The 21,530-nt window shown below is 32.9% G+C and overlaps 1 protein-coding gene and 1 pseudogene across 1 annotated transcript; one reads left to right on the top strand and one right to left on the bottom strand.

The window, feature by feature from the left end:
- Window positions 1-1,016: 1,016 nt before the first annotated feature.
- LOC132285529 (uncharacterized) lies at window positions 1,017-3,187 on the bottom strand. The gene is made up of 2 exons (XM_059787718.1): window positions 2,876-3,187; window positions 1,017-2,691 (listed from the first exon to the last, which is right to left on the bottom strand). The coding sequence occupies exon 2, from the start codon at window positions 2,682-2,684 to the stop codon at window positions 1,314-1,316; it is 1,371 nt and encodes a 456-aa protein (XP_059643701.1). The 5' UTR covers window positions 2,685-2,691; window positions 2,876-3,187; the 3' UTR covers window positions 1,017-1,313.
- A 6,410-nt stretch (window positions 3,188-9,597) lies between these two features.
- On the top strand, window positions 9,598-18,469 carry LOC132282001 (succinate dehydrogenase [ubiquinone] iron-sulfur subunit 3, mitochondrial-like; annotated as a pseudogene).
- The last annotated feature ends 3,061 nt before the right edge of the window (window positions 18,470-21,530 follow it).

Genomic DNA, 21,530 nt, shown 5'->3' with positions numbered 1-21,530 from the left:
GAACAGTGCAATAATATGATTTTTACAAGTTATTTCATTAATTACAAATTCCAAGACAAATTGAACAAATTCTTCACTAATGACACCAACTAGCACTTTACAGCCATCAAGTCTACTGCTACCGCCCCTACCCCCAACTTTAAAACAAAAAATAAACAAAAACTAATCGAGAACATTTTTTATAAAAAAAAAGAACTAAAAAAAGGTCTTTTTTAATTAAATAAAAAACACTCGCGCTCATGTTTCTCACGGACATATTTTAGAGAACAAAAATAATAGTTGCCTACCACGTTTTTGCTTGTAATGTGGTATTTTAACTCTATCTACTTCGCTAATATAAATGCAATAGTACTCTAACGTGACCTTGTAGGGTTTTGTAATTACTAATCTTAACTCATAGATCGTGTAGATCCAAAGTAGGAGGTCTATCATATTCGAATTTCATTTAATTTTAGTCTATTAATATTTGTTTGAAATCTAATAATATAACTAAAGAGTTTAAAATTAAAGTTCATTCACTAGGGACCCACATTATAATGAGATCAAACTTAATACAACTCGAAATGGATTCCCTTTCTACCAACAAAATCTCAAAATGTATGCCATGTGAGAAGATTATATTTACTCAGTACAGGAGAAAGTGTTCTTCATATCAATCTAGCTGGCAGAATTCATAAAATAAATAAAAATAATTAAAACTATGATTAATATATATAAGTGTGTGTATATATATATATATATAAGTTCGAGTGTGTCTGTGAATATGAATATGATGAATAATTGAATATATAGAAAGAAAAAATAGAAAGAATTTAATCGGACAAAAGTACAAAACTGAAGATGATCCTTGTTCTGCTGATAAGATGGAACCAGGAAGGGAATGTACGAGGAAGAACATGATACATGCACATGACAAAGCCAAGTGATGAATTTGGTTATTTTTGTGATACAAATACATTCTCATAACAGCAGTCAAATCCTCCCGTTCATGAACAGAAAGGAACCCACATGGAACAAACACTAACAGCATTTTACTATTTGAAAGAAAATCCAACAGTGGTATATATGTATATCATCAGTAATATATATATGGCAGAGTCAGACCAAAACCAAAAAAAAAAACAAAAAAAAAATGACAATTATTTACACAGAATTTGAAACCCTTCTTGAAAGTAATGGTTAAGATGGAAAACACATGATTAACCTCTTTCATCTTTCACAACTAAACCGCCATAATTATCTCCATTTCTTTTCTATGATATGATCAATTTTTTTTTTTTTTTTTTCCCTTTTTTTTGTCTGATTAAAGATTACTAATCCGAAGAACATATCCATGATTCCACCATACCTTCACCTCTAGTAGTAGCACCATTTCCCTGTGCCTTCTCGCCATGAAAATCAGTGGAAGAAGCCGACGACGAAGAATTCAACTTTCCTTTCAAAAGGTTCCGAGAATAATCAAAGTTCCCATTCAAAGACCTCAAATTACTTTGATTTCCATCACTTGTATCCGCTCCGCACCCCCACCTCATCGGATCAATATCATCGTTTCGTGTGGCCGGAGTTCCGTCAGCGCAGACCAAATTGGGAAGCCCACTGAGTTGTGAGCTATTAACATGCCCACCACCACCATGACCCAAACCAAATTCATCCAGAGCACCCATTTTCAGATTGGAATGGTTCGATTGAATTCCGAAAGAGCCTTGAGTTTTGGAGCCGAGAATGGACGAATTGGGTAGTGGGTATTTAGGCTGAGATTGAAGGAGAGAGTGAAATGTGAGAGATGGGTCTTGCATGAGAAAAAGATCAGATTGCTTCAAAAGGCCTAACTGTTGAGAGTTAGTATTATTAGTAGAGGCACTAGTATTACTAGTTGATGAATTGGCACAAGTGAATGTGATGTTGTTGTTGTTGTTGTTAGTACTAGTAGAAGCAATATTATGATCAAGCATAGACGAGGAGGAATTAGTCATGAACAGTGATGATGTTGTTGGTGGTTGAAGTTTTTGAGCAAAAGGTCTTAGAAGATAGGGTGGTTGTGAAATGGACAAGGAGGATGGGTTGGATCTGATGGAGGAGGGTGTAGCGAAGAGATCAAGTCTGGTTCTAGGGAAGGGTGAGGATGTGAAGGGTGGTGCTGGGACCCCAGTGAACTCCTGAACCATGGCTCGGAAATTGGTGGTGTCTGTGGTCAGGACTGTGGTTGGTGCACGCCTCGACGCCCTGGATCGCTTCTTCGGGTTACGTGCAACGTGGGCCGTCTGATCAGAGCTGGCTGCTGCTGCTGCTGCTGATGATGGTGTAACCTCTGTCACCGGACGATATGGAACTGTGGGCGATGTGGAGGAGGCTAAGATGGGGTTGATCTGGGTGTAATTGGGGTCAGATCTTAGGGTCTTGGACCAGACCATGTCGAGATTCAGAAGAGCGTTTGGAGTTGAAAAAGGTGGTGGTTGTGGTGGTCGTGATATGGTATCGAAATAGTTGGATAGTGAGTCAAACATAGGTGTGGTGGTGGTGTGGAGGTGGTGGTGATGCGGTGGTGGTGGGTCAGACATGTGACCGATATGGGCGGTTGGGTTCAAGAAAGCTGAGATCGATTCGGCGCGTGAATCGTACTCTTCGTCACCACCACCACCACCACTTGATGATGACTGTAGACTCCCACTGTTTCCAGAATCCATGTCTCTTCTAGAGAGAGAATGAAATAAATATACAGAGAGAGAACAAAAAAGGGAATAACCGTATGGGAGACAAATCTGGAGAGAGATTTGCTTACAAACCCATTTAAGAGAAGCTGTAAAAAGAAACAGTGACACAGATAGATATTTAGAAAGAGAGAGAGTTTCTGGAAGGGATTTCAGAAAGTACTCACGTATTTAAAACTCTGATCTGCAAACCCAACGGTCCTTTTTCATGCTTTTTTCCTTGTTTGTCTGTGAGCAAAAGGGTAGGAGTAAAGAAGAGAATTAAGGGAACTGGGGATGATGAAATTGATGGTTGCAGAGACGAGATCTGTGTTTGGTACTGTGGATTTGTTTTTGCTTTATATGGATTGGGGTTGAATTAGGGTTTCAAAGAAAGAGAGACAGAGAGAGATATGAAAGAGGAGAGGAGAGGAGAGGAGAGGAGTGAACTTTTAAGCATAATTCATCTCTAAAAGAGAGGCGGCTTGGCTTCAGCTCACATTTCCACTAAAAAGATCAGAGTGGGGTCGCCATATATGACACAGAAAGAGAGTTTGAGAGAGAGAGAAAGTCTCCTGTAGACAGTAACGGAGGTGTGTGACTGTGTGTGAAAAAGAAGTTTAGATTTACACTGAAAGGAAGACAAAAATCAAAGTTAAGTGTGTTGTAAGTAAAAGCTTTAACAAAAAAACAAAAAAATGTAAAAGCTTTAAAAGAATTAAACAAATGAAAAAATATACAGACTTTATCAAGAGTATTTTGTATTCAATCTTTAATCTAAACCACAGAATTTTATCTTCTTTTGTATTTGAAATGACAGGACTCAGACTCATACTACTCTCTCTCTATATGTATATAGTACAAGCTAGAGTTAAGATCTATATCATGGATCATTTTAATCTTAATTTCACTAATTATTTTAAAAAATAAGAAATTTAATAATCAGGTTGACTGGCAACCAATAAAAAGCAAGATCATTGTTGGAATGCACCAACGAATTAGAGGGATGTTGCATCACTTTGACTCTTGTGGAACATTAACCCTCTTATTATTTTTTATTTTTATTTTTATTTTTTTTTTTTTTGAAAGTGAGAAGAAATACTATTAAGCTACAAATAATAAAAAAAATATATATATACAAGAATAAGATAAAAATATCTTACAGATAATTATAATAATAAATTCACGACTCTTTTTCACAAAAAATAAAATAAAATTTTCAAATATGCAACCAAATAAATAGCCACAACAACCGTTTTATATTATCACTGTTTAGAAAACTCTACTATGACAGTCACTGATTTGAAATAAAAAATTATTATTTTTATATGTGAAAGTAAGATTGGATATATATATCTATTAAATAATTTTTTATTTCGAAACAGTGACGGTCACAGTGGAGTTTTCTAAACAGTAATCATTTTCAATTTTTTTGTACAATGAAATAACTCTTTTTTTACTTTTTAAAAATTATAATAATTGTTAATGGCTAGATTATAAAATTATTATTAATAATTTAAATCATACTGCAAAATTATATCTTGTTAAAGGTATTGGGTTAAGAACTTAAGTATAGTACCTTATTATGTTCTTAATTTGACCTTAAAACTGCACCTTTTAAATTTACTTCTAAAATTACTAATTTTGTCTTTTTTTTAACCCTCTTTAATTTAAAAAAAATTATATATACTTTATTTAGGAGATGAAGGAAATCTAAATTTAGGCTCCCTTACCACACATTGACCAGGTCAGAAAAACTGAAAAAACTAGGGAAAAAGAAAACATTGAAAACTAGTGTTATTTTATTGATAACCCACACAAAGAATCTTTTACAGTCTACCTCCACTGAATTGTAGGTGGAAAATCATGACACTTCTCTTGTTATTTTCTACTTTACCCACCCATATTTCTTCACCAGTACTTTTCATGAACTTTGTACTATATACTTATACTATTTCCTTAATTTCTTTCTTTTCTGGAGGATAACATCTACATGTGTTTGCTGTTTGGGAGAAAGGAAAAGAAAATTCTATATCTAACCTTTTGGATGGATGGATTCAGTTCAACAACACCCAAAGTTCGCTACAACCATCAGAACAAAAAGTGAACAGTTATGCTTTTCTGCTTTTTTAAATACTTTTTAACATCAGACTTTAATGATATATATATATTGATAGCACAACTAGGGTTGTAGATTAATAGTCTGTCTTTGTCATACCGTCACACTACATATTATAATTATAATTATTATATTTGATTTCATTCCTTACAAATGCCAAACCACAAAACCCTAACCCTAAAATCCGAATTCTCACGTCTTCTATCTCTACACGTAATGTTATGAAAGCAGGTAGTAATTGGTATATGGGGCTCAACTATAAGTATGTGTTTAATTCCACCTCTCTCAACACTTCACATTCACAGTTCTTGACAGTTAAAGATGATACGTACGTATCTTTGAGATATCGTCACACCATATGATTAAAGCCGCGTGGCATTTAATAGACTCGGAAGAGATTACCTAAAATATGAATTACTTGCTCTTCTGAAATACTCCAAGTTTAAATGTATGTGGGGACTATATATATATATATATATATATATATATATCATCGATCATGTATGTATATATATTATATATATGTCTAATTTTGTACATGTATAATGTGGATTGATTGGACACCCATCATTGAAAATGAATCTGTACCTCACATAAGAGAGATACAGCAAACAACATGTTCTCATCATGACCGTCCGATTGATAGGATGCATAATTTGATGGGTGTGATGAGTGATAATAATTTCAGCTCATAATGCTTTTCGAGTTTGGGAAAAACTGAAAACGAAAAAGCAAACAAAGTTGAGAGGAGGGTTGGCTTCCAAGAAAGTGTCCCCATATTCTTACGATAAACTCCTTACATTAAATGCATCAACCAGATACTAGTAAGTTTACCACAAAGTCCATTCTTCTTAATTAATTTTTTTTTTTTTTTTATGAAAAACTTTCATAATACAAGATTAAATTTGATTATACGTCAATATTACAAATGACGGAGGAGGACGAAATCTAAATACAAGATATAATGGAGGATCAACCAAAAAGTCCTCTTCTTTCGTGCATGAAAGTTTCTATTTATAGTCTCAAATCTTTACTTGATTTTCAAGGTTCGTCGAAATTCCTCTCTCCTAGAATAATCATCATGACCCTACAGGCTTTAATAAAGACATTCTGGTCCTTTGACTTGAGAATGGGTGTTATTACATTAAATACACATTTTTTCCAAAAGCGATGGTAGTTGGAATTCATTAATGTAATTATCAGTATTGCACTCGAGACACGCAGATTTATCATTCTCTTGACTAAACCTATGGGTTAGGTGAGAATAGGCCGTGGGGCCATTTCTTCTTATGAGTTTTGCTGTCGAGACACATAGTATCATTAGTGATGATGGACTCGAGCCCAATAAAATGACATGCGGGGTGTGCCACGTGTACCCGTATACTACATCTCCTACACTCTTATATGAAAGTAGGGAAAAATATCATAAAAACACATAATCGCTGTTCTCTTCAAAACATATTGTGCGCAAGGTTATGAGCTAAACCATTTGCTTAGCCGATTGACCCAAAACATCTTCCACTGAATGTATCACCAATTATCCATCAATATCAACAGAGACTTTTGACAAATGAATGGGCTCTGTTAATTTCCCATGCTTGAGCTAATCACCGTAACTAAATCGCGAAGCTAGAACCGACCAATAGCACCATCCTTAGTTTAATCTCTATGTCCCCTGAGCTTAACGCCAAACATCAAGTTGATGAAAACTGCTCACCCCATCTTAGTCCTTTAACTGCCTCCTGAAATTCATTCCAACATGTACAATTAGTCTTTTCTGACCCAACTCATGTCATATAGCTTATCCCTTCGCAAGAAGTGCTACAAATTTCACTTGGGATTAGAAAAAACTTAATTTTGACTTTTTCTTGTTTTCATTTCTGGAAAGTTAAGCAAGTACATTGATATTGAAATAAAATGCAAATGTGTTCTGCAGTAGACAAAGTGACTTAACACTTATTTACCAAAAGAAAAAATAAAAAATTATCGAAAATTAGATATCAAATTTAAATAAAAAGAAAAGATAACATTGTGTATTATACATATATATATACAGAATATTGATTTTTATTTCTGTACTGAAAATCACCGTGTATTTTACCAATGAACTTTTTTTTTATTGAATCTAAATTAAATTAATTATTAAACTCATGAGTTTAATGATCATAATGTAGTTAAAATAAAAATTAAGGAAAAAAATGATCATAATGTAATATTTATGAATTAATTAACTAAAAATGAAAGGAATATATAAACAATTAGATTGTAAATTATTTTTTTGAATAAATTTATAATTATCAATTTTACTTATATTTAATAAGAGTATAAACGGAAGATTTAGTACTTTAGAATTTAAATATAAAAAAAAAAATTCAGTTGATGCATTATTTGTCCAACCAAACCAACGAAATCAGTGGAACTTGGGTTCAGTAAGCCTGGTAATTATGGGTTTAGCCTTGACTTTGATTCAATCTGGCCTAACCACTTTGCCATCAATTTGGACGAACATTTCTGATGAAAATTAACTGATATGTGTTATTCATATTGACCGAAGTTGTTGGCAGGGTAAAACTGACTTTTATTAGCTGGTCTTGGGTCAGTTTTAGTTACCACTTAAAATTAATGTCTTTTTAAATTAAACGGTTAACTCACTTAGACTGCATAATCGTATATTTATATCATTTTTTCCCATTCTATTCCACAATTTGGCTCATTAATTAACTAAAACCCCGACTTGTTCTAATCCTGTTCATTAGAAAAATAAAAATCTCATATCCTCTTAATTAAAAGTGAAAATGGAAAACCGTAGAAGATCAGTGAATAAATATTCTGTAACGTTTATCTTTTTTGTATAAAAAGGGGAAAAAAAAAATAAAATCATTTTCATGGTCTAAACTGGATTTAAAACCTTTGTTTCTGGTTACAAACTGCATGTATAGGTAAGAAGCCAATTTTTTTTTTTTTTGAAGGAAATACAATATACATATCTAATGCATTGTTAGATTATTCTTAGGAATGTTATTTTAGATAATTTAGTATTACATGATATAAGAAATAGTTGGCCAGGTAAATTTGTAACTGTCTGTAAGTATACATATTTATGTGTGTATATATATATAATTCCCATCTAAAAAATATATTCCCCAAATCAGAATTTCTGCAAAACCCACTTATAGGAATATTTTCTGTCTTCTCTTTTCTTTTTCTATTCCTTTTTGGTGGTTTCGATCTTCTCTGGTGTTATTCTTCCCCCACCCACTTGCGATTCATACAACCAAAAAGTTGGGACTTGTTTAAAGATGGGTGATGGCTACAACCTTCTTCAACATAATATATATATATATATATATATATATATATATATATATATATATATATATATTCTAGTTACGTATTGAAGTATTGTTTGTTGCCTAAGAACTCCTCATTTTCCATGTGTATTGTCACGAATAGATGATTCAAATTAAATTAAGTGGTTGATACTTAGAGATTTGATCACTGAATTGTCACAATAACTCCAATATAAATTGAAATTTTAATATGATTATTCATTATCGACTCCAATTCAATAGTTTATTAGGAAAACAAATTAAATATAAATTAAGATCAATTTGATCCGATAAAAGATAAAATATAATATATAATATGTTAAGGTCTATATTCTAATGCTATGTTTATTAAAAGATTTAATTTTATTGTCCTTTTTTATATTTTAGTTATCTTCCATTTTTTTATTATTATTTTAATTCTAATTATTTGTTGTCAATCTCTTTTGATATTGGTTTGGATATTCATTTAATAACAAATTAGATATGAATTTATTATAAAACATCATTAGACTATCGAATCAGATCAAATCCAAAAATAATCACGTCTGACAACCGAAGCTATTAAGTATGTGTGCCCAAAAACAATCAAATTGCAACAACACACAACCTAAATTAAGCAAACAGGATCAAGATTGAAAAATCAAATCTGTTCTAATTATGTGATAAGGTTTACCTAACCCCATTAAGCAAATTTAAGTTCTACATTGCTTAAATAAATTGATTGGACACCACTTAGCTTCTCTGCTATCATATATATATATATATATATATTTTACAAAAATCTTATTGACTTACTTCTTCCTAAATACTTCCAATCTCATTATATTTTGGCGTTGGGTCAATAAAGCAGCACGTAGTAGGTTCACTTTACGGGCTAATTCAATAGTCAAGATTGAATAATCAAATATTTTTTCAATCTCATTATATTTTCGTTTCTTTGAATTCTTTCCCTTGAATTTACTGAGAGAAAAATATTGAATCATTCTTTGTACAGAAGCTGCAGTCAAGTTATCAACATCAAGTTTGAAAATTTATTGGTTTCCATTTGAAAGACGCTACTTTTAAAAGTAAAAAAACGAACTTACAAAATAAGATTAATTTGATCAATTATTTTTGAGAAGTTGTCCCACCAGTTTTAAATGCAAAAGACCTCAAAAGAGGGTTTGGACCTAGCTAGGACTAGTTCTGTTTTGGGGCGAAATTTTTGTTCCAACAATCAGGCCTAGATTATCATGGGAAGCCCAAGCCCAATCTTGAAATTTAATTTGATGAAGTCATGAATGGAACCACGGCATATCACAATAATTTATAAGGCTCTGCCCCTACACGTATCAACATGCAGCACAGGTGTCTCTAAACCATGCAAATCTTCGCATGTATATATTGCTGCTATATGTAGCTATATATAATATATACACACATAGGGGAAGAAAGAGAGAAACAGTATGTGTGTGAGAGAGAGATGTCAAAGAGCTGGTTTGGGCATGGGTACAAGAAGGTGGGTGGTTTGTTGAAGAAAGCAGACCCAAAGTTTGGAATAGTAGAGGGTCACCCAGTAGCACAACAGCATGCAGAGAAAGCAGTAGAGTCACATGAAAAGCTGAAGCAGAAGATGAAAGATTTTGACAAAGGAGTTCAAGATATACAGATGGAATCCAGATTATCCCACCATCAAACCCTATCTACAATCTTACTTTCTAGACCTATCCACCTGTGGACCCATGGTAATTAATATTTAAATTAAATTCAACTAAATGCTCATCTAATTTGTGGGTATCAATTAATTTTTCACTCTTTTTTGTCTTGAAATATATATATGTATGTATATGTATAGGTTTTGGAGATAAAAGCAGAGGATGATTCAAGTTTGAGTTATAGGAGGTCATGCAGAGAAGGGACATGTGGGTCATGTGCTATGACCATTGATGAGACAAATACAGTGGCATGCCTTAGACCTATTGATACTGTTGATGCAAGAATATGTACGACTCCTGTAAGACAAAAGAGAAGTGATGATCGGTGTGGTGCCAGTCGGGAATACTCTGACGGTTAAGTTAGTACTTAACTATTCAATCTCCGATAAGGATTACATATGAAATTTATGGCGTACCTTTTTAGATTGACCTATCACTTCTTTTATTGAAGTATTAATGGTAGTAGTTTTTGAAGCGAGATTCTCTCCGATCCAAAATGATATCGTTTCCTTCTTATAGGAGATGATAACTGTCGTTACGTATGGTAACCAAAGATTTTTTATGATTCCATATAGATTTTGGGGAGGATAAATTCCTTACCCTTATCTCATTTCTCATTTCTCATTTGAGTTGTTTCTTATTTATACTCTTTGAGTCTCTATGTCACTCGAAATTCTTATCTAGTAAAATATTTCGTATCAGTAGCCCCCCATTCCCGAAATCTTGCTTGTCAAGTGTCGGGAATGCCAAGTCCTTCCAAGCTAAGTATGCTTAATGATTACTTTCTTCCCTTTTAATAAGGGAGTGGATTTGCTCGAGCTTTATGAGCTCACCCTTTAATAAGCGAGTAGTTAACCCCTCGTCTCTTTAGTAAATGAAGAAGTTTTAATTATCTCACCCTTCTGTGTAGAGGGAGTAATCGGATTCTTGTCTCTTTAATGAGGGAAGAATGTGTTGTTGCCCTTGGTCTCTTTAATGAGGAAACCTTTAATAAGGTGTAGTCGGCCTCTCGTCCCTTTAATAAGGTAAGTAAATTAATACAAGTTTCACTCAGTTCACCCTTTAACAAGGGAAGTATATTACTATGAACTTCACCCAGCTTACCTTTTAACAAGGGAAGTAGAGTATTATGAGTTTCACCCAACTCACCCTTTAACAAGGGAAGTAGATTCTCTAAGCTTCATGAACTTATCCTTTTAATATGGGAAGGTTGATCCTTATGAGTTTCGTGATCTCATCTTTTTGATAAGGGAGATTAATTTTCTTGAGCTTCGTGTTACTCAAACTCTCCATACGATTTTGAATCCTATATTAGGTGCCCCCATTCCATTCGCAAGCTTGCTTGTTACACGTAAGGAATGCTAAACTGTCTATGTTTTCTCCTATTTGCCAAGTTAGCAAAACAGTAACAGAGAAACATTTACATAAAATTAATAAACGGATGTACCAAAGTAATCACATTAGTATGTTAATTGAAATAACAATGATTACTATAAAGATCTTAGGAGACTGTCATTGTTGGCTGCGACAATTGCCACAGCAAGGTGCAGTGGTCAGGTGTGGCTTTCTAGTAAGTTTTTACCGGATTTGAGTAGTGTATCATGCAATAATAAAACTGGGTGGTGTAGTCAATTAATCTGCCAATCTACCAACCGTTCATCCGAACCTTAAGCACTGCTACTTCTTCAGTATCTTGCTCGATTCTTACCACTCATTCTGCAAACACCTTTATAATTGAACTCAATGTCCATAAACACAAATATATAGATCGATATATGCAATGATACACAAAAATAGACATGGGAGAAGTTCAATTGTTGATTCCTTAATCATAAAACTTTCAGGAAGTTTCCCAATCATAAATATTTATCAATAGCACCAATGTTGTAAAGTTAGGTTGGAGAACTGATTCTTGGGTGACCAAATAGCAATTTGACATAACTATAAATTATCAAAAAGAATTGTGAAGCTAAATCAAATTTAGACTAGTGGGAAGAATTTGAACACATTCACACACTAAGCATGATGGGAAGATAAGAATTTTGCCAACAAAAAAGAATTGAATAAGATTTCTGGTTTAATAGTTTCAACTCCAGGGAATGACTTTAACTCAACAAAATACTAGTTTTTGGTGTTAGTTCAATTTTTATAATGAATTACCATTAGATTATCTAATGGTTTATTAGAATGGACGTTGGGGGCAAAATTTTTACTAGGTATACACGTAGTAACCATTATCTAGTGCATCGGACCAACGCACAAATGGATTCCCCAGCATATTGAATTTTGATAACATAATTATACTATGTTTCTTGTCATCTAAAAGTATTCCAAGTAATAGCTAACATATCACTTGATAAATTCGCCAAATGTGTGAATTAAACCCATCACAATATTGTCATTTGTTTTAAGAACAACCGGCAACTACAAAGCAAATATATATATATATATATATATATATATATATATATATATATATATAACTTATGATCGAAAATTTGATTCTATTCTTTTTGAGTGGAACTATAATGCTCACAACTCCATTGCTACTTCCTGCCTTCTCTCTCTCTCTCTCTCTATATATATAACTTCTCTCTCTATATAACTTCTCTCTCTCTTTCGCCAAATGTGTGAATTAAACCCATCACAATATTGTCATTTGTTTTAAGAACAACCGGCAACTACAAAGCAAATATATATATATATATATAACTTATGATCGAAAATTTGATTCTATTCTTTTTGAGTGGAACTATGATGCTCACAACTCCATTGCTACTTCCTGCCTTCTCTCTCTCTCTCTCTCTCTATATATATATATATATATATATATATATAGAGAGAGAGAGAGAGAGAAGGCAGGAAGTAGCAATGGAGTTGTGAGCATCATAGTTCCACTCAAAAAGAATAGAATCAAATTTTCGATCATAAGTTTAAAGACTTATCTGTGGAACAATTGTTGTGCACCATGAACCTGAGAAGTTGAAATGTATCTTAAGCTACAACAAGTGATGGAGGCAAACCACTTCGAACGGTGCCGGGCCCCTACTTAGGGAATTAGTCGACTTCTCCATCAAGAAGTAAGAGAGTTATTAGGGAAAAGTAGTAACTCATATTCCCTAACCTTGATGTGCAAGCATGGGAATGATTGATTACCTGCATTATAAGCATTTACAAACTACCCTTGTTGGGGCTATATTAGTTTTGCCAGCTTAGGGACAAGTATGATAAACACATAATTTTAACATATGAAATGAGTTAGTTTTGACATTAACCATGACGTGCCAATTTGGTAAACGTATGTAATGTGTCATTCATGGCAGACATGAACTGATCAGGTACTAGAACATTATGGGTCTTATACTTCACTTAGAAATCAAAATAATTCCCTTTTTCCCATTAAAAGGTTTTCACCATGTAGACACTAAAATTTAGTTGGCTTTGGTTTTAACAAATGGACCCATTAAATTTGGGTCTAATGCTTAATTAAGTTATTTAATTGGTCCAAACTTGGTCCACTTAAATTATTTACTTAGCCCAGCCCAGATGATTAAATGAAAAGATAATTATTCCTAATAAAATATATTTGGAATAATTAATTTTAATACAACCGGCCCGGCCCAGTTATTATTTTATCTTTATCAGGAGATAACACATGTCATCATCCTATAGATCCAAAAAACCTCTAAATAAAAGCCTGGAGGAAGAAGGAATGCGTACAAAAATTCAGAGTCCAGAAATCCAAAGACTCAGAAATCCAGAGATTCAGAAATCAAGAGACTCAGAAATCTAGAAGGGCCAGAAATTGAGAGAATCAGAATTCCAGAGGGCCAGAAATCCCGAAGGTAAACCTGAAGGCGAAGAATACTAAGCACATCCAAAGTCGTGCCGTTCTTTACTAAATTCAACAATTTTTCTCCTCTCTGAAGACGAAGAACAATAAGCACATCCAAAGACCGTTCTTCCTCAAATTCAACAAAGGACACAAGTTCAGAATTCAGAAGTTTAGAAATTCAGACACAAATTCATAATTCAGAAGTTCAGAAACAAAGTACACAAATTCAGAATTCAGAAGTCCGGAAATCCAAAGACTCAGAAATCCAGAGACTTAGAAGTCAGAGACACAAATTCAGAATCCAAACCCAAAAGTGAAGAACATCAAGCACATCCAAAGACGTGCCGTTCTTCATCAAATTCCACGATGATCAACAACAAGCACATCCAACGACATGCCGTTTTTCATCAAATTCCACGGTGATTCAAGAATAAGCTCGTGCGGCCCTTGAATCCAACCAACAACAAGAAGGAGATCAAATCAGAGGACCATTCTTTTTTTATAAAAGATATTACAAAGGATTATACTCAAATTTTCCAAATTAATAAATTACTATTTGCTCCATATTTTGTTTTTATTTGCAGACTTACAAATTTTGTGTGTACACACCAAACTTTCATATTTGAAAGAGTATGCAAAGATGGGGCTCATGTCCAAGAAAATATCACTGGAGTTGTAATGCTATTTGTCTTCCTCTTGGAATTAAAAATTATTTCAAATGTAATTCAAAGAACAATATACTATATTAAAACAATATAATATACTTTTAATATGAGCATACTTATATCCAATATAGTGCCATTAGGAACGAAGCCAAAACATAAACATTTAATGGAATATAGTTCCAACTTCAAACTAAAATCAATACACCTTTTCTCAACTATTTGGAATCATTATCTTTCGGGAAAAAAAAAAACTATTTGCAATCAAATAAAAGAATTCCATTTATTTTCTTCCTATAAACCAATTCAATCATGATATTTTAATTTTGCAGTGTTAAAGAATTAGTATATAATGAATTCCCTTTCGAGGGCCGAGAAGTCTAAGCTCGTGTCATGTATGAATACTTGACTGCATATATATATAACAGATAAAATTTCTACCACATTAGTTATCGTTTACAAACGTGGCCATGGAAACACCTGGGATCCCATTCCAAACCCCCAAGTACACCAACATGAAGTGTGCAATTCATTAATAAAATTTCAATTAGTCTAATATTGACCTAAAATAAAATAAACATTTTTATTTTATTTATTTTTTTCAGCCTCTGTACAAAGATCTTCAGTGAGACATACATTCCATTAGATTTATGGTGTTGGGTAAAATTTCATGTGATTCAGTAAACAAAGCATAAAATCCATCATTGCTAGATCATCTATATAATTCAATGAAAAATGAGAAAATAGTGAATGAGAAATTATAAATTATGTATCTTTCTAATCGAGCCTGGACTAGAAAATTTTACTTGTAAAACTAATTTACCAGTTTCCTCATTTTGTCCACTACTCTGCCTTCATGGTTAAACCAGATATATGAAGTCATGACATTCAAGCTTGTACCCATATATGATGGATTAAATTGTTAACTATGATCTAATCTAACTCATGCTCATAGAAAGAAAAATGATCTGTATATGCTCATCTGTGTAAAATACAATGAATATATATTTATACAAGATATGTTACAGAGCAGAGAATTGGATTTATAAAGTTTGAATTAACCATAAATTTGATAAAATGTAATAGACACGGGCAGAGTTGACTGTACGTACCCATTTTCTTAGTTATAGATATCAATGGAGACAGAAATTTGATTGTCACTAAACTCATGATATATATATTTTTTTGTGATCGATAATGAACGAAACGTTGGAGTTGGCCAGTGTTGACGACAAAGGCCAAGAACACGAACAACGTTATAGATCAATAATTTCTAGATCGTAATTTGTTGCGACTAACGCATATTTCCCACAGACGGCGCCAACTGTTGATGCAAGAATCTGTACGACTACTGCAAGACAAAAGAGAAGTGATGACCGGCGTGGTGCTAGCCGGGAGCACTCTGACGGTCAAGTTAGTATTTGACTACTCAATTTCTGATAAGGATTACATATGAAGTTTATGGCGTACCTTTTTAGGTTGACCGATCACTTCTTTTATAGAATCATTAATGGTAGTAGTTTTTAAAGCGAGATTCTCTCCGATCCAAAATGATATCATTTCCTTCTTATAAGAGATGGTAACTGTCATTACATATGGTAACCAAAATTTTTTTATGATTCCATAGAGATTTTGGGGAGGATAAATCCCTTACCCTTATCTCATTTCTCATTTGAATTTGAGTTGTTCCTTATCTATACCCTTTGAGTTTCCATGTCACTTGAAATTCTTATCTAGTAGAATATTTCGTATCAGATACAGACATTACTAAGTCTACTATAATTACTCCTCTGCCTCACATGTTTGTCATCAAAGATCTGGTTGTTGATCTAACCAATTTCTATCAGCAGTACAAGTAAGTATCATCATGTCTGTTTTTTTTTTTTTTTTTTTTGAGATATTGTTTTGTGCTTTGGGTTCCAAGTTACTACACTACTCTTTATTTGCTTCTAGTTGTCAGAGTTGACTCTGGATATGGGCTTGTCCTGGACACTATTAGAGTCAGGCTCAATTTATGTGGTTTTAGTTTTGGTTTTGATTTCTCCTCCCTTATAGAAGATTGAGAAAAAGATCACACGCACTTGGATTTTATGTTTTTCACTGTGGAGAACCAAACAGAGCCCAAGGTTATTCGACACCTTTAGTGGTGTTATTTATTTATTTTTATTTTAAAGACAATGATGCAATTATAAGAAAAATGATCATTCTTGGATGATTTAGATTTTCATTGAGTGTTAACTATTTTAAAATACCATATATACCTTCTTTTTTTACAGAATCTTTTCGGAACAGCTCTGTTTCATGTCACTTTCATTTTATTTTTCCTTTTTCAAGAGCAGGAAAAAATTTCAGAAAATGATAGCAACGTGCAGTTGTTTTGTTTGTAAATTTCTCCTTGGTTTTCAACAATTCAATTGTTAAGATTACTTTAAAAGGGTGGATTTTTTTTGCCATCTATATATAGAATGTTATGCTATTTTTCCCCCATTTTCTGTGCAATCTAACATATGCTGCTTCTTTTATAACATACTTCTAAAATAGAACTTGTCTCAATTTCATTACATATCAAAATTGAGAAATTTCATTACATATCATTAATGATATCAAGTTCTATTTTAGAAGTAAATGAAAATTTTCAATTATTTTTACCAGTAACCTAGCGGTATCAGGCTCCTACTTCTCACAAAGAGGTCCGGGTTTCAAGCATCGGTGGAGGCATGTTGTGTGAGTACCAACTAAGTAAAAAAAATAGAAGAAATTTCTCAATTTTTTAACCCTAGCTTGTTTATGGAAAATTTGTTAATTTATTTTCATTCTAGAGAATTAATGGAAAAAATTATGGTGTCAAATAAATAAATAAATAAACCTTTGTGTTTTGATAATTGCTGAATGCTTCGTTGCATAGAATCCATGAATTTGCTTCACAAAATGTCTTAAGATTGAGTTCAAGAGACCTTTTGGTAAACCAAACTACAATATTGTTAACTTGGCATGATATAGGTTAATTGAGCCTTGGTTGAAGACAACAAAGCAACCGGAGGATGGGTGAGAATACAGGCAATCACCAGCGGAAAGAAAGAGACTAGATGGGCTATATGGAGTGTATACTATGTGCTTGCTGCACTACTTCATGCCCTTCCTATTGGTGGAATCCAGAGGAATTCCTCAGCCCAGCTGCCCTTCTCCAAGCTTATCGTTGGATCTCCGACAGGTAATTCGAGAACTTAATTAATTGAATTAGTTTCTACTTTATTACTTAGGTATCGACAACTAAGAAATTGAACAATTACCTTTCGGGAAAAAATATATAGTAATAAAATAAAGTGAACAATTCAGTACACCCTGCTTCTTGTCATACTCTTTTGGCTCTAATTAATGATATTTGATCATAATGTTCTGAAGTTGAGCTCATGTTTAATCATATCATTGGCCAAAAAGAGTTGAGATCATACTCTTTTGGCTCTAATTACGGTGAACGAGCTAAAAAGTTATTACTATCCATCAAGTATGCTCAAAGTCAGTCTTTGTACTTCTTTTAAGTTCCAACTCAGAGAACAATGCAAGTGTAAAGACCGAAAATTTGGGGACAATCACTCATATGATAGTTTTATCGACGAAGTGTTCGATTTGTATCTAAATGCATGACATTTCATAAAATATGAATACAATTTGTGCAATTGTGTCAATACTATTTAAACATTTTTACGCTATGTTTGAGAGTAATGAATCGGCGGCTTAGATTTGGATTTGGAATTCAAATAAATTTAGTGAAAACTTTGAACTAATTTTCCTCCAATCTTAAATACAAAGCACTAATTCGGTGCTCCCAAATGCAACATAAGTGTTTATTAATGTTTGATTCATATTTCTATGTATTATCATAATTTATTGAAGTTTATACATTAAAACAATCTGATTTATGTTTTTCTATGTGCTCAATTCTTTCTTTGCAGTCGAGATGAATTCACAGATGAGCGATTGCAGGCATTGACGGAGGACGAAAAGCGTTTGTATCGATGCAGGACTATCAAAAACTGTACAAAGACATGCCCCAAAAGCCTGGACCCTGCAAAAGCCATACACAAGATGAAGACTAGGCATCTGCTTTCACTACCAGTTGAGAGGCTTCAAAGTGGCCGGTAAATTACTACCATTTCCTTATTTGTATGTTTTCTTCTCCCCATTTAGAGTGGGAGCTAGGGCTATTGTTGGATCCCTTAAAGAGGGTAGATTGAGGTGATTTATGTGGGCTGGCACGAGACAATAGGTAAATTTATTTATTTATTTTTATTTTTTTATTTCCGAAAATTGAAGCTAATATATAAATAAAAGGAAACTGTACAAGAGAGGCCTTTGGCCCAAACAAACCCATCCAGGATGAGATACAAAGGAGTCCAAAGACCCAAACAACTACACGGCCCACGGCCCAATTAGAAAACAAACAATCCAACAAAATGGTGGACCTGGTACAATTCCGGTCAGCGAGCTTTGGAACATATCTCCCGAGTGTAGGCATGTTGCGTCCCCACTTTTTAGACAATCACTCACTCTCATATCTCTTCGCATCCCTCTTTCTTATGTTGTCTTTTCAGAAAATTGTAGTGATATGGATAGAACTCATTTGTTTGGTTCTTGAATTATACATATGTACTCACAATTTCTTTTAAACGTTGTACATCAAAAACTGCTTGGGAATTTTCCTAGAAAGTTCCCATGCCTGGTTTTTGACATTTTTTCCCCCCACATACAATTGTCATATTCCTAAGGTGCGAGCTCATTGTCAGCCTTAATCATGTACAACAATCGTTTTGAGGGTAAAAAAACATTGCAGGCCAGAGACAACCATGAATTGTTAAGAGTAGTGCTCAATAAGATTCTATACCCACTTGGTAGAACATAATACCAGCAATTTTTAGTCCAGTAAAGTTGCATTTGTTTTTGTTGAGAAATTGAGACCGCAACCAATTTAGGGAAAGAAAGAGACTGATTTATGGACCAAATTCGTTAACGGATTCAAATTATGTGAGTGGTGAATAGCATTTGTTGCATGACAACTGATCTTAATTTGCTTTATAGGTTTGTTAAGTTGTGACTTTTTATCAATTAAAAGCCAAAAGACTAGGTGAAATAAATAATATGGGTTGGGTGATGGTTTCACTTTTTTAACATAATTTTTTCAATCTAATTGCAAAGTACTCAATCCGTTATGGTTGGTATTAGAGTCGGATACAGTTATTAAATCGGTGTTATGCCAAGCTCTCGGTCCAGACGGCAGGGTGGCTCAGTTACAACGAGGGTGTTGTGAGGTAAGGTGTTTGTACTTTTGTAACAAAGCATTTTTTGCATTGTACATTAACATTGTAGCGAAAAAAAAAAAAAAAAATCAATCGTCTGTTTGGCTAATGTTTTTACTTCGTATTTTTTGTTTTTGCTAGTGTATTGTACCAAAGCAAAAGCACGAAACATATTTGGTAATATTTTATGTGCTTTTGAATAGTATCATAGCGCTTCTAAAATTGAGACCAAAATCGGAAGTATCAAAATGATACTTTTGTTTGCTTTTCGCATGGTAGAAAAACAATGTTAAAAAAAAAACATTTCTAAAGTAACATTTTTAACTAACCATTCAAAATTTCAAACTTATAATACTTTTTACCAAACACGCTTTCATGTTTTTACTTCTAAAAATCTTGTATAAATATTGTTGAACATACTCTAAAAGTAGAAATATTGCTTTGCTTCGGGTCAAAACAAAAGCACAAAGCAACTATGGTTGCCAAACAAGCCCGGCCATTTTAATTTTAAAACTTTCATATTTTTATGTTTAGGCTTTAAAAATCTTGTAACAAATTTTATATTACAAAATATGCTTTCAATCACTATTAAATACACTTCACAGCAAAAATATTACTTCTATTTCGAATAAAAACAAAAACTCAAAACATTTCTGATTGACAAATATGCTCTTAAAGATTTCACTTTTTGATTTACCTTAATTAGGTTTTGTTACAATGTACCTCCTTTGTCACAAGCTCACGAGGAGGGGTGCCAATTCGGTTGGTTTAGACAGATTTTGGACAAATCATGAATCAGCTAGTTAGTAATAAGTTAATAACCCGTTATCAACTCATTCATAGTGGTTCATAAACGAATTAGGTGTTAAATGGGTAAATCAAACCACACCTAACCCAATAATCCAAATATTTTTAGACACAAATTGTTAAGTTATTTTGATTGCTGAATATCAAAATATATATATATATTGGTAAATAATCCATTATAATTTTACCTCATACATATATAATATTGTACATACATAAATACACAACTATGTTTGCATTTAGTTTTTTCATTTTTGACAGTTATATATACTTGTATATAACAATATGTTGTCTAAATTTGGGCAAGAATATTAATTTGTATGGCTACTAAAATATGAATAAAATGAATTGGAGTCTTAAGCTGCTTGAATAAATACAAGCAACTTTAGGAAATAAAAAAACTAGAAGCGTGTATATATATATATACACACCATATATTATAGTATATACATATGGTTTATATATATACTATTTACATGGAGGAGATAGAACCAAGGAGTGGGAAGACAGAGCAAAAGGGGGATAGAGTAAAAAATGGTTTTGTTTGACCGGTTTAAATGAAATGGGTATTCACTTTTAATTTGTTATTGACCCATTTATTGTAATGGTTATTCATTTTTCACCCATTAACAACTCATCAGTAATTTAATTTTATTAGACGAGTTTAGGCAGTGTAATGAGTTTGCGTATAAATTACAAGCCATGAAGAGATAAAAGTGTGAAATAGTTAAAATTAAATTACCTGTTTGGTTCAGGAGGAAACAACTTAAAACAAATCATAGATTCTGACTTTTCATTATCTTCATCCTATAAGGGCACTAAACATAATTCTCCAAGGTACCAACTTTGATCAAATCATGATGAGGATCCATAATGAAAATAACATGGTAATGCAATCCATTATATTTAGTAAACATGACAAGTTTGACCATTATTTGAAACACTTCTTTACAAAACTTTTCTTGTCAGTAGTATTCAATTAATGCTTATTAAAGACCTTGAAGCCAAAGGAGATAAGGAGGCATAAATAAGCTTTCCCACCGACAAAAATCAAATCTCACCAAACCTCTATACTCATTTTTTATTATTTCCAATTTTATACC

This window comes from Cornus florida, unplaced genomic scaffold, assembly GCF_030987335.1.
Source record: "Cornus florida cultivar Cherokee Brave unplaced genomic scaffold, ASM3098733v1 CherokeeBrave_3.0.0_Hap2_Chr11, whole genome shotgun sequence".
Taxonomy (NCBI): domain Eukaryota; kingdom Viridiplantae; phylum Streptophyta; class Magnoliopsida; order Cornales; family Cornaceae; genus Cornus; species Cornus florida.
Note: the sequence above shows the minus strand (reverse complement) of the source record. Positions and strands in the feature narration are given on the sequence as shown.

Excerpts from the sequence above, each read along its gene's own strand:
- LOC132285529 (XM_059787718.1), bottom strand. The coding sequence starts at position 2,684 with ATGGATTCTGGAAACAGTGGGAGTCTACAGTCATCATCAAGTGGTGGT.